The following is a 14418-nucleotide window of genomic DNA, read 5'->3' on the forward strand; positions in this document are numbered from 1 at the left end:
AGGAATGGGGCAGTGCTAGCTGAAGTGGACTGGAAAAGGAGTTCAGGAGAAGGAATGATTGAGGACATTTTAGGAAGTTAGTTCATGGTTCACAGTATATCCCAATGAGGAAGAAGAATTCTAGGAAGGGACAAACTAACCATCAAGATAGTTGAGTGTTGGGGAAGTGATGGCCTAAGGTATTTCTAGAGTATTAATCCAGAAACCTAGGTAATGTTCTGGGGACTTAGATGCAAATTCCACCACTGTGGGTGATGAAATTTTGAATTCAGTACAAAAAAAACTGGAATTTAGAGTCAGTGTACTGGTGACCATGAAATCATTGTCAATTGTCAGAAATACATCTGGTTCATTTATTTGATTCAGAGAAGAAAATCTGTCTTCCTCAACTGGTTTGGTCTATGTGTGATTCTAGACCCCAGCAGTGTGGTTGACTTTCAGTTTCCCTTTGAAACAGCCGAGAAAGCCATTCTGTTGTACCAATTGCTACAAAGTCTGAAAAAAAAACAACCAAATGGGTCACCAGAAGAGGCAATGGGAGAAACAGCCCTCTCAACCCTGGAAAGTCCTCCTTACTAACAACTGGGGACTAGTACCAAAATTGGGAGAGCTGTCTCTCAGACTAGTCAAGCTACAGCCTAACATTGTCTCTAAGGTATCACTCCATGAGTACATCCATGTTCCAGATACCACCACCATTCCTTCTTATGTCCTGTTACGTTGGTAGGACAGACCCACAAAGGTGGCAGCGCAGTGGTATATAGTTAAGAGGAAGTTGCCTTAGGAGCCCTCAACATTTACTCCAGACCCCATGAAGTCTCATGGTTTCAGATTAGGTATGGGGAATATGTACCATCCCCTCATTCCTGATGAATTAGTACTCTTTTGTTGAACAACACTTGGAGGAAGTACTGAGGGTGGCAAGGTGCAAAATATAATCTGAGTGGGAGATTTTAAACACCAGGAGTGGCTTGCCAGCAACATTACTGATTGAGCTGGTTGGGCCCTAAACAGTATTGCTGCTAGACTGGTGAGATTGGTTACCTTTCCTGCAATGAGGGGGAAATATACTTAGCAATCTGTTGGCTGCAGATGCACCTGTCCCAGACAGTATTAGTAAGTATGACCATCTCAGTCCTTGTGGAGACTGTCTCACCTTCACATTGTAAATGCCCTTCATTGTGTTTTGTGACGCTCACTGTGCTAAATGGACCAGACTTAGAATAGATCCAGCAGCTCTCAACTGGGCATCCGAGGCCATGTTTGATACCAACAGCAGAATCTGCAACATCGTGGCTTGGCATATCCCCTCTCAATCATTCCCATTAAGCTGTTACAATGGGGAGTAAAGGAGGCCATGCCAGGGGCAGCACCAGGCATATCTAAGAATGAGGTATGTACCCAGTGAAACATGGCTACTTGCTTGAGAAACAGCGTGGGCACCCAGTGATAGTCAGAGCTAAGTGACCCCATAATCAATGGATCAGATCAAAGCTTTGCAATACTATCACTTCCAGTTGTGAATAGTGGTGGGCAATTAAACAAATCACTGTAAGAGGATGCCCCACAAATATCCCCATCCTCCACACATTGCTGCAAATGCTTCAGCCTTTTGAACCAATCTTTAGCCAGAAGTGCTGATGATCCATCGTAGCCTCTTCCAGTTATCCCCAGTATTAGTGATGCCAGTCTTCAGCCAGTTCAAGTTATTGCCCTTGATATCAAGAAACTGTTGGAGGCACCAGATATTAGAAAGACAATGGGCTCTCACAACATTCTGGCAATAGCACTAAAGACTTGTGCACACCCCTCTTTTCCCCCCCCAGCTCCTCCAGTACAGTTACAACACTAGCATCTACCTGACAATGTGTACCATTGCCCAGGTATGTCCTGTACATAGAAGAAGGACAAATCCAACCCGGCCAATTACTGCCCCATCAGTCTCCTTTTGATCATCAGTAAAGCGATGGAAGTTGCCATCAATAATGCTAACAAGCAGTGCCTGCTCAGCAGTAACCTGCTCAGTGAAGCCCAGTTTGATTTTGCCAGGGCCACTCAGCTCCTGACCTCATTACAGCCTTGAATCAAACATGGACAAAAGAATTCCAGACAGGAGGTGAGAGTGACAGCCCTTGACATCAAGGCTGCATTAGACTGAGCGTGTCAGCAAGGAGCCTTCGTAAAACTGGGATCAATGATGCATCAAGGGGCAAGCTCTCTGCTGGTTGGAGTCATATTTGGCATGTAGGAAGGCGGTCGTGTTTGGTGTTCAGTCGTCGTAGCTCCAGGAGTTCCTCAGGGTAGTGCACTGGGCCCAACTATCTTCAGCCACTTCATCGATGACCTTCCCTCCACAAGGTCAGAGTGGGGGTGTATGCTGATGATTTCACCAGTGTTCACTGCCAAATGCAACACCTCCGATACTGAAGCAGTCCATGTTCAAATGCGACAAAATCAGGCTTAGGCTGACAAGCCACGAGTAACAATTGCACTATACAAATACCAACAATAAATAATCTAACCACTGCTCCTTGATATTCAATGGTGTTACCATCACTGAATTCCCCCATTATCAACTTCCTGGGAGTTACCAGTTAGCCTCACATCAGTACTGGGGGAAATTGCTAAGGTCTGTCCTAAAAGATATAATAACAATATACTCGGTAAAACTAATAGGACTGGACGTGGGTTCATGAAAGGCAAATCATGATTCACAAATTCATTGGCGTATTTTGGGAATGTAACTTGAATAAGATAAGGGAGAATGAGTGAATGAAGTGTAAATGGTTTTTCAGAAGGCTTTTGATAAGCTCCCTTGTAAGAAGTTACAGGGGTCTAAAGCGCAAGAATTTAGAGGGGTTGATCAGTAACTTCATGGAAGATATGAAAATTATGATGGTGGTAAATAAGGATAGGCTAGGATTGTTGAAGAATTTCGATGGGCTGATCAGTGGCAAATGCAATTCAATCCAACAAGTATGAGATGATGTACTTGGCCAGGACAAACAAGGCAAGGGAACTCATGATGAACAGAAGGTCCGTCTGAAGTACTGAGGATCAGTGGAACCTCAACCAGTGCATTAAGGTAGTGGGACAGGCAAATAAATGTTTTAAGAAGGTATAGTTGGCTTTCTTTAATCAAGGCATAGACTTAAAGAGGTGGAGTATTGTGTGCAGTTCTGGAATCTACATTATGGGGGGGATTTGATTGCATTGGGAAAGGTGAAGAGGATTTGCCAGGATGGTCTCTGGCCTGGAGACATGCCTTGCAAAAGATACCCACATCCTGTGAAGAAATAAAAGAAGCCTGAATGAGACTTCAGGTAAAGGGTGAGTTATATAAGGAATTGCTTTGTCTTTGCTGAATTGAATAGACCTATTACAAAAGTGTTTGTTCCTGAGACCTAATGTCTCCATCCTCTTTTACCATTATTTTTACATGGCTTGGAGGGTGGTGGAGGCTTGCTTTTTGGATTGAAATCCTGTGACTAGAGGTATGCTGCAAGGATTGGTGCTGGGTCCACTGCTTTTTGCCATTTATATAAATGATTTGGATGTGAATATAGGAAGTTTGGTTAACATGTTTGCAGATGGCACTAAAAGTGGTGGCGTAGTGGACACAAAAGAATGTTACTTCTGAGTACAACAGGACCTTGATCTGATGGGCCAAACTGACCTTCCAGCTCAGCGAGCAAACTCACATCCAGAACCTCAACCTGAGCTACAAATCTTCTCAAAACTCACTAGGGCCAAGGTGTGGCAGATGAAGTTTAATCTAGATTAATGTGAGGTGCTACATTTCTGTAGGGCAAATCAGGGCAGGATGTATACACTTAATGATAAGATCCAGGGGAGTGGTGCTGACAAAGAGACCTTTGGGTGCAAGTTCATACTTCCTTGAAAGTGGAATCACAGATAGACAAGGGAGTGAAGAAGGTATGTGGTATGCTTGCCTTTATTGGAGAGTGCATTGATTAGAGGAATTGGAGGTCATTTTGCGGCTGTACAGAACATTGGTTAGGCCACTTTGGTAATAGTGTTCAATTCTGGTCTCCTTGCTGTATGAAGGATATTGTGAAACTTGAAAAGTTCAGAAAAATTTATGAGAATATTGCCAGCTTTGGAGAGTTTGAAAAACAGGGAGAGACTGAATAGGCTGGGGCTGTTTTCCTTGGAGCATTGGAGGCTGAGAGATGACCTTTTATAGAAGTTTATAAAATTGTGAGGGGCATGGATAGTCTGAATAATCTTTTCCCCATAACAGTAGAATCCAAAACTAGAGGGCACAGGTTTTAAGATGAGAGGCAAAAGATCCAAAAGGGAGCTAAAGGCAACTTTTCCACGTGGAAGACGGTGCATGTAATGGAACAAACTGCAAGAGGAAGTGGTGGAGGCAGTACCATTACAATGTTTAATAGGCATCTGGATGGGTATGTAAATAGGAATTTGGAGGGAAATGAGCCAAATGCTGGCAAATGGAATTAGATTTATATAAGTTATTTGGTTGGTATGTACAGGTAGGACTGAAGGGTCTGTTTCTGTGATGCACGTCTCTCTGACTCTATGTTCTGCAACACAGTTTGCCTGACTTGAAATTAGAAGTTTCAGACAACTGTTTTTGATTCCTATTGAGTTGTATTTCTTTTTCATCTTACAGGTTTTCAGTTCTTGCTTTAAACCATGGATGAAAATTTTCCTGTATGTCCAGAGGCTAAGTACGTACTTCTGTGATGATTAGCATTTTAGCTTTGTTGTCATTTAAGTAAGCAGTGTACCCACTAAGCTGTTTTTAAGAGTAAACAAAAGTTGTTCAACACTTAACCATATTTTTATTATTATGATCAAAGTTCTGCGTTTGCTTGTCATGGAGTCAAATGCAGCTTTCCCTGCCCAGCCCCCCCGGCCCCCACCTTCCCTGTTATAACTGGGATTTGTTCCAGTTTGGTGACTGCATCTGTTGGACCAACTACACTTGCATCTAAATGCACCAAGTAGGAGCACAACGCAAAGATTTATTTCTGTTGGGGAAAAGTATAGGGAATATCTGTAGAACAATTTGGATGAAGAACTGCAAATGTGCAGTAGAACTGGTCTTTTGTCTTCAGTATAAATGCATGTCAAATATAATACCTGGAAGTACTAGAATTAAAATATGAGCCATTATCCATCACCTTTGTAACTTGTTGAATATAACTACTATCTCCTGACTCGCCAAAGAACTCAAATTTTATGCAACAGAATTTGAGTCTGGTTCAAAGTTCGATACTGCATAAATCAGGAACCCTGAATGAGTTGCCATGCAGTGAAAATTATTACAGAAGTTTTAATTTTTAAAAAAATTGTTTGTAGGATGTGAGCGTCACTGGTTGGGCCAGCATTTATTGCCCATCCCTAGTTGCCCTTGAGGTGGTGAGCTGCCTATGGACTTGCCGCAGTTTGCTTGATGTGGGTTGACCCACAATGCCGTTAGGAAGGGAATTCTAGGATTTTGACCCGGTGACAGTGAAGGAATGGCAATATATTTCCAAGTCAGGGTTGGTCAGTGGCTTGGAGGGGAACTTGGAGCATATATCTACTGCCTTTGTTCTTTATGATGAAATGGTTGTGGGTTTGGAAGGTGCTGTCTGAGGATCTTTTGAGTTTTCTGCAGTGCAACATGTAGATTGTACATGTTACTACTGAGCATCGGTAGTGGTGGAGGAAGTGATTGCTTATGGATGTTGTGCCAATCAAATGTTTTGTCCTGGATGGTATCAAGCTTTTGGAGTGTTGTTGGAGCTGCATTCATCTAGGTGAGTGGGGAATATTCCATCACACTCTGACTTGTGCCTTGTACATGGTGAACAGGCTTTGATGAGTCAGGAGATGAGTTACTTGCTGCAGTATTTGTAGCTTCTGACCTGTTCTAGCCACTGTGTTTATGTAGGGTGTCCAGATGAATTTCTGGCCAATGACAACCGGCGGGATGTTGATAGTGGGGGATTCAGTGATAATACCATTGAATGCCAAGGGGGTGGGGGGGGGTGGTGGTTAAATTGTCTTTTATTGGTGATGGCCATTGCTCAGCACTTGTGTGGCACAAATGTTACTTGCCACTTATCAGCTCAAGCCTGGATGTTGTCCAGATTTTGTTACATTTGAAAATGGAATTTTTCAGTATCTGAGGAGTTATGACTGGTGCTGTACGTTGTGCAATCATGAGCGAGCATCTCTACTTCTGATCTTTATGGAGGGAAGGTCATTCTTGAAGCAACCGAGGATGGGTCATCTGAAGACACCACCCTGAAGGACTCCTGCGTAGATGTCTTGGAGCTGAGATGATTGACCTCCAACAACACGACTGTCTTCCTACGTGTCAGGTATGACTCCAACCACCAGAGATTTTGCTCCCAATACCCATTAATTCTAGTTTTGCTGGGGCTCCTTGATGCCACGCTCAGTTGAACCCAGCCTTGATGTCAAGGACTGTGACTTTTCCCTCCCCTCTGGAATTCAGTTCTTTTGCCCATGTTTGGACCAAAGCTGTGATGACTGGCCCTGGCAGAACTAAAGCTGGGCATCGCTGAGCAGGTTATTGCTGAACGGGTGCTGTTGGATAGCACTGTTTAACGTTACCTTCCATCAATTTACTGATGAATGAGAGTAGACTGGGGTAGTAATTGGCTGGGTTGGATTTGTCCTGTTTTTCATGCTCAGGACATACTTGGACAATTTTCCACATTGTTGGGTACATAACAGTGTTGTACCTATACTTGAACAGGGGAGTGGCAAATTCTGGAGCACAAGGTTTCAGTACCATTGCTGCAATATTGTCAGAACCCGTAGCCTTTGCAGTATCCAGTGTCTCCAACTGTTTCTTCATATCAAGTGAAGTGAATCGAATTGGCTGAAGACCGGTATCTGTAATGCTGGAGACCACTGGAGGAGGCTGAGATGGATCATCTACTAAGTACGTCTTGCAAAAGATTGCTTCGAAAGCTTCACCCTTTTGCACTGTTGTGCTGGGGTCTTCCATCATTGAGCATGGGGATATTTGTGGAGCTGCCTTGTCCAGTGAGTTGTTTAATTGTCCACCACCATTCATGACTGGAGGCATCAAGACTTCAAGAGTTAAATCTGATCTGTTGGTTGTGGATTTCTTAGCTATGTTTATCATCTTGCTTCTTAAGCTGTTTGGCATGCAAGTAGACCCATTTGGTGGTCTCACCAGGTTAACACCTCATCTTCAGGTATGTCTGGTTCTGCTCCTGGTATGCACTCCTGCAATCTCCATTGAACCCAGGTTGATTGTCTGGCTTGATGGTAATGGTTGGTTGGGGAGATGCCAGGCCATGAAGTTATAGATTGTGCTAGAGTACAATTCTGCTGCTGTTGATGGTCCACAATGCCTCATGGATGCCTGATCTTGAGTTGCTAGATCTGTTCTAAGTCTGTTCCATTTAGCATAGTGATAGTGCCACGCAACATGATGGAGGGTAGTTTTGATGTGAAGGCTGGATGTTGTCTCCACTGGGACTGTATGATGGTTACTCTCATGATTCTATCATGGACAAATGCATTTGTAGCTGGCAGATTTGTAAGAATGAAGTGAAGTATGCTTTTCCCTCTGGTTAGTTGCCTCACCACCTGCCACAGACCCAGTCTAGCGGCTATATCCTTCACTGATTGAGCTAATCAGGTCCCAGTACTGCTACCAAGCCATTCTTGGTGTGGACATTGAAATCCCCCACCCGTAGTACATTTTGTGCCCTTGCCATCCTCAGTGTTTCTTCTGAGTCTTGCTCAACACTGAGGAATACTGATTAATCAACTGAAAGAGGAAGGTACGTGGTAATCAGCAGGAACATTCCTTACCAATGCTTAGCCGGAAGCCATGAGATTCGTGGGGCCCAGAGTCAGTGTTGAGGACTCCCAGAGCAACTTCCTCCTGAATGTAAATCACTGTGCCACCACCTCTGCTGGGTCTGTGCTGCCAGTGAGACAGCACATATCCAGGGATAGTGGTGGTGGTGTATGGGACATTGTCAGCAAGATATGATTCCATGAGTATAACTGTGCCTGTGAGACAGAGCGGCCAATTCACTAGCCCCAGAAGTTAGCAAAGAGGACTTTGCAGGTTCAACAGGGCTGTTCTGCTGGTGTCTTTTCTGTGCTGCACTTGATGCCGGATAATTAGTCTGGTTTCATTTCTTTGAAACTTTGTACTGGTTGTACAACCGAATGGCTTCTAGAGATAGTGGGAACTGCAGATGGTGGAGAATCCGAGATAACAAAGTGTGGAGCTGGATGAACACAGCAGGCCAAGCAGCATCTTAGGAGCACGAAAGCTGACTTTTCGGGCCTAGAATGGCTTCTAGGCCATTTTCAGAGGGCCGTTGAGAGCCATCCACAATATCTGGTGTCACGTGTAGGCCAGACCAAGTGAGGTGGCAGATTTCCTTCCCTAAACGACATTAGTGAACCAGAAGGATTTTTCTGACATTTCACAATGATTTCAAGGTCATCAGTAGATTCTTAATTTCAGATTTTTTAAAAAATTGAACTCAAATTCCACCACCTGCGGAGGTGGGATTTGAACCCAGGTCCCCAGAACGTTTACTGAGATTCTGAATTAATCGCCTAGCAATAATACCACCCATGAAATAAAAAAGATGGCGCTTTAAATTACTGTATGAAAGATTGACACATAATGAATATAGGCAAAAAAATTCTAGTGCAACTGGAAGCTGGTTATGTGTATTGCTGCCAAAGTTTATGAAAAGCCACAGAACTGGCTTAGCCATAGGAAACGGAGGGTAGCTGTAAGGATACTTTTTGGATTGGATTGTTGTGGCTAGTAGTGTTTCTCGGGGATCAGTGCTGAGACCTTCTACTGTTCATATTCTACATAAATGATCTGGAGGAAAACATAGCTGGTCTAATTAGTAAGTTTGCAGACAATACGAAGATTGGTGGAGTTGTAGCTACTGAAGAGGATTGTCAGAGGATACAGCTGGATTTCTACATCAGTTGGCAGAATGAGTAGAAAAATGACAGATGAAGTTTATTCTAGACAAATGTGAGGTGATATGTTTTGGAAAGTGGAAATTACATAGTAAATGGCAGAACCTGCAGGAGTATTGATATGCGAAGGGATCTGGGTATGCGGTCCACAGATCATTGAAGATGGCAACACAGGTAGATAAAGTGGTAAGAAATGCTTATAGCATGCTCGCCTCCATTGGAAGGGGCATTGAGTGTAAGATTAGGCAAGTTATATTGCAACTTTATAGAACTTCAGTTAGGCCACACTTGGAGTATTGCGTACAATTCTGGTCACCATGCTACCAGAAGGATGTGAATACTTTAGAGAGGGTACAGAAAAGGCCAACCAGGATGTTGCCTGATATGGGGGATTTTGGCTATGTAAAAAGGCTAGATGGCTGGGTTTGTTTTCATTAGAACACTGGAGGTCGAGGGACGACCTACTAGAAGTTTATAAGATTGTGAATGGCATGGATAGAGTGGAAGGTACGAGGCTTTTTCTCAGGGTAGAGGAGTCAGTTACCTAGGGGACACAGGTTCAAGGTGTGAGGGGAAGGTATGTTTAAAAGAAATATGTGACGCAAGGTTTTCACACAAAGGGTGGTAAGTGCCTGAAATGCATTGCCTGAGGAAATGGTAGAAGCAGACATAATAGCAGCATTCGAGAAGCACCTGGACAAATAGATAAATAGGAAGGGAATAGACGGATAGGGATCCTGTAAATGAAGAGAATTTTAGTATGGAAGGGCAAGATGTGTAGGCGCAGGCTTGGAGGGCCAAAGGGACTGTTCCTGTGCAATATTGTTCTTTTGTTCTAGGACCAAATCTCAAAAAGAACAATAACTACATGTTATAATGCATGAGAAGAATGTTTGGATTAGTTCTCATGTGGCCTCTGGTCAAGGCATGGTCATGCTGAATGCACCAGGGAATTGTGAAATGATGAGCTTTCCTTTCAAAATAAAACTAGGCAAGTTGACTCTGGTCAAGGGATTGCTAGGGGAACTAGCCATGGGTTCACCATCTGAAAAGTTGGAGTTGAAAAAGATGCAGTGTGTGGACAAGTTATTTTTGTTTGTTATTTCAGGGTCACGTGTGTAAACATAGGTGGTTTCTAATACAAAAAAAACCCCATGCTGCAACCCCTTGTTGATGATCTAAATTAGTCATTGGTGTAATCTTCAACACATAGTTAAGCAATTGTTGTCCAGTCATGGAATTGTATCTCATGTTTGGAGTTTTGCACATATGGGCTAATTGACTGTCATCAGTATTACATAAGAGAAAGAATAGACAAGGTGTGGACCCTTTTCCAACACAGGAGTGTTACAAATTTATTGATTGCTGTGATGCTTGTTCTGATCAAGTACAATGTTCTTATACAGGACCCCTTCCTTATGTCCATCTGTAGCATTATTGTCTTGGCATGCTTATCTTTTGTCAATTTGTCCAGTATATCTCCTCCAATAATATTACATTCTGTATTAACTGTTAAATCCATGGTTCCCATCCTGATTTGTGCTTTAGTAATGCTGTTCACAAGTATAAATTCATCTACCACTCGATACTCACCTGTAGCTTCACACAACCATCAACTTTGATCTGTGATTAATGCTAATCTGTCAGTCTGCTCCTCAAGATGCATATAGTAAATGAATCAGAATGTTTTGCAATCGAACATGAGCAAATCCAAAGAATAAGTCCTGACCTCTCCCAAGAAGATTCATGGCATATCCCCAATTTCATTCCTGTTCCTGATGCTAAATTTGATAATAGACCAACCTTATGTTTTGATTTGTATGGTGCAGATTTCAAATCAAGATCAATGCATCTGTCAGTAAAACTGTGGCTGTTTTGGTCACCTGCACTGTCCGCATTTTCATCTTCGGATACCAACATCTTACAGTTGTCTGTCATGCTGTCTGGATCTACTTCATCTTTGCCATTTTCAAACTTTCTTTTAAACCTTGTCTGTAAAATTCATTTGGGATATGACTTAAGCAAATTTTAATTTTATTGTATTCAAGAATTTATTGACTGTTCAATAATTGTTCAGCACATAATCTTGAGGCAGTCTGTTATCTGCCCTTTGGAAATGTATCATGAAGAAAAAAAGATATCTAGGTTTAAAGAACTGCTACTGTGCAATAGGTAAGACATTTATTAGTATAAGTTCCATACTATACCTACATGTCTTGCTGGCGAATGAACAACTGGCATTGGAAAGGTAGAAAAATGTTAATGATTCCGGTAAAGTTCATCTTGATGAATGTATACAGTCCACCAGCAAAATCGATTTTGTTTTTCGGTCGGACTTCAAGATTTCTTTTTCAGATTTTGCTATTTGCTTTTGCTTATTTTCCTGTTTTTTTTTTAACCCTATTGCTATTGTACTTCTAATGTTACAGATTTTGGGATGCTAAGTCATGAGTGCTGGGAAGCCCCTCTACTACAGATGTGTTAAACACCTCCATCAGGACTTCCCAACTAAACTTAATCACTGTTTCCTTCCAGTTATACCTCACTATTTTGGTTTTCAGTTCTGAAAACAAACAATTGTCTTCTTTCTTCGTTATACTCACTGTTTGGAAAGATATGCATATAGTTCACATTATAAATCCTCTTCAAAGTATTTTTCCATACTTCCCACATCAGTCTGACAAACGAAATTTTCAAACATTGACTGTTGTGAATATCACAAATTTGTTTTTTTTCCAAAGTACTTGTAAAGACAAAGTTGCAGTTTTCACCATTGCAAAATCAATTTTTTTGACCAAATGAAGCAAGTTAAAAAGATCACCGTGTTGAATTATAGATGGTTCTAATGCTACCTTTACCTTCTCAGTGCTGAAATCCAGGAAGGGAAATGCAAGAGAAGACAATCGGGTGTAAGTTTTTGATTTAATTATTAACTTTCTTTTGCACGGTCTAAGGTACATTCAAAATGTTTAAAATCTTCACACTGTTTTACACGCTACTCTTGCTGTGCTAAGATGCCTGAATTGTGCATCACAAATGATAGCAATGGAAGAATCCAGTCCAAAACATAAACCTGTTGCCGAGATAGTAGGAACTGCTGATGCTGGAGAAACTGACATAACACAGTATAGAGCTGGATGAACACGGCAGGCCAAGCAGCATCAGAGGAGCAGGAAAGCTGACGTTTCGGGTCGAAACCCTTCTTCAGAAAATGACCTGAAACATCAGCTTTCCTGCTCCTCTGATCATGCATGGCCTGCTGTGTTCATCCAGCTGTACACTGTGTTATCTCAAAACATAAACCTCTTCCTTTCAAATGCTGGCTGTTCTGATGTGTGTTTCCAAGTTTAGATTTTTACTGAAGTATGTCTCCTTGTCACGTGCTGTTGAAATTCAGTTAAAGATGCAGTGAATGCAGTTTGAAATCTCAATCTCAATCTCAGTAGTTTAAATTAAAAGTTTGTAATAAAAAGTCGAATGAGGCCTCAACATGACCACAAAGGATCTATCAACTCCTGATATTTAGTTTCTACCTGTGTTGGTTTGCATATTTGAATATGAAGGACTGGAGATTTGAAAAATCTTTGTTCAAAGCAGCTCTCTTGTTGATGGGTCAACCTGAATCTGAGCACCATGACACGCTAGTGTTGTAAATGTGATATAATCCTTAAACTGCATGAGTCATTTGCAGAACTTTGTGCACAGAAAAAACATGATCTCTTAGCCTAGTGCGCACTTCATAGCTTACTGTGGTGAATGCTTTCACAATAGTAATGTACAATAATGTGACCATGATCAAAATTCCAATTCACTAAAACATGCAAGAATGTTTGTCATTTAATTCTTATTCACTGCAACAGGAAATGGCAAAAAAAATTTCTACAGCGAATTTACAAAAACTGCATTATAACACATACTGTGCACCATTTAACATTTATCACTTGACCATCAATAGCATTAAAAATGTACAGAATATTTCTAATCATCTGTTGACGTGACCGTTGTAACTATATCATTAATTGGATAAAGAAAGGTATTACATAATAAAACCTATGATACAAAATGGACATCTGAAAAAGACATCTCTGTTACTACAGTGATGGAGCCTTCAAATAGCCAGCTGTCTGGTGGTTATTAGCTGGAAATCTATGTTTGTCAGTTTTCAAACTTCTTTTGTCAGATCTTTATAAAGATGAATCTTACCACAGAAACATTAGTGACTTTCAGGAAGCTGTGCAAAAAAAGTGTTTAAAAACCCATTTTAATCATATTCCATTGCAATCATGTGAATGGAAATTCCATTAAGAGGATGACCGCACACTCAACTTCAGAAAAGAAAAAATATGGAGCATTTGCGAGTTTGACTTTACTTCTAGCCTGTCTTGATAACTATCATTAAGGCAAAGGGCATCCGCAGCCAACGTTAACATGGTTTTGCATCTTTTACAGGGTTATTATTGGCTACACTCTCTGTTTTCCATCAAATTGTTTGAATCTAAGGGATCAACTTTTTGCTCCATCTGTGAAATTGCAATACATCTTCAGTGTTTTAAGTTGTCCCAAGTTTTTATGTCCAATCCAAAAATAAGTGATGACAGGATAGAGGGACACAATTCTTGCGAGCGCTTGCCTAGCATCAATTCCCAATTGAACAGGATGCTCCTGACTATTCAGTTGTCTTCTCAGTTATACCAATTTAGATTGCACAGACTGCACAAAAGTTTGCAATTATTGAAAGCTGCTCTGTGTTGAAGGCTTAAAGTAATATGTTGTTTAAAATTGCAGCTAGTCATTAAATCTAAGCCAAATTAGTGACTGACAAATGTTGATCCATAAGTTTGATTAATTTTTTTCGCCTTTATTCTATGCCTCCCACCCTTCTCCCCACATCAAGATTTTGAAAGTTTCGAGGAGCCCACTTCGAACTTTGAAAGAAGCTGAAACTAGTCAGCAGGTAACCAAGAATTATGAAAATAAGCAAATCTGTAGAACTGTTGGGATTGCAAATAACAAAACTTGGTGTGGTATGTAGCTTGTGTCCACTTAATTTCAGATTTAGAATGTAGATGTACCTAGCTTTTGACATGGGAAAATTGGCAAGGAGAGCTATGTAAGCCTACATGTTATGCTGATGAATTGATTCTACACAACAATGGGTGCTAGCAACCATACTGAAACCTATATGAAGTGACTATAGTTGATGTATTATTGGAACTCCAAGCATATCAGTAAAGAACGCAGTGAGACTGGAATGCTTTGGAGACTGTTACTTGCCACAGAGCTTATATTTCAATTTAAACACTGCACCCTAGTCCTGGGGGACTCTTCTATTTCAGTAAGTATTTTGAATCAACCTGTCCAGATATGTTAGGAAGTATCACTGGAGCAAGTGCAACTTCATTCCAAGCCTTCTGG

At 41.3% G+C, this 14418-nt stretch overlaps 1 protein-coding gene across 3 annotated transcripts in view; it reads left to right on the forward strand.

The window, feature by feature from the left end:
- knl1 (kinetochore scaffold 1) overlaps positions 1-14418 on the forward strand; it is a 96080-nt gene that overhangs the window by 1778 nt on the left and 79884 nt on the right. For 2 of the 3 annotated variants that reach the window (XM_059649308.1, XM_059649309.1), the window contains exons 2-3: positions 11870-11912; positions 13898-13957. Coding sequence is in view for 1 of the 3 variants with exons in the window: in XM_048538389.2 (XP_048394346.2) it covers positions 4681-4715; positions 11870-11912; positions 13898-13957 (138 nt within the window). In the remaining 2 variants the exon portion in view is untranslated. Of the gene's footprint in view, positions 1-4657; positions 4716-11869; positions 11913-13897; positions 13958-14418 lie in introns of all 3 variants that reach the window. The other variant, XM_048538389.2, reaches the window with a different exon arrangement.

The sequence above is a fragment of the Stegostoma tigrinum genome, chromosome 10, assembly GCF_030684315.1.
Source record: "Stegostoma tigrinum isolate sSteTig4 chromosome 10, sSteTig4.hap1, whole genome shotgun sequence".
Taxonomy (NCBI): domain Eukaryota; kingdom Metazoa; phylum Chordata; class Chondrichthyes; order Orectolobiformes; family Stegostomatidae; genus Stegostoma; species Stegostoma tigrinum.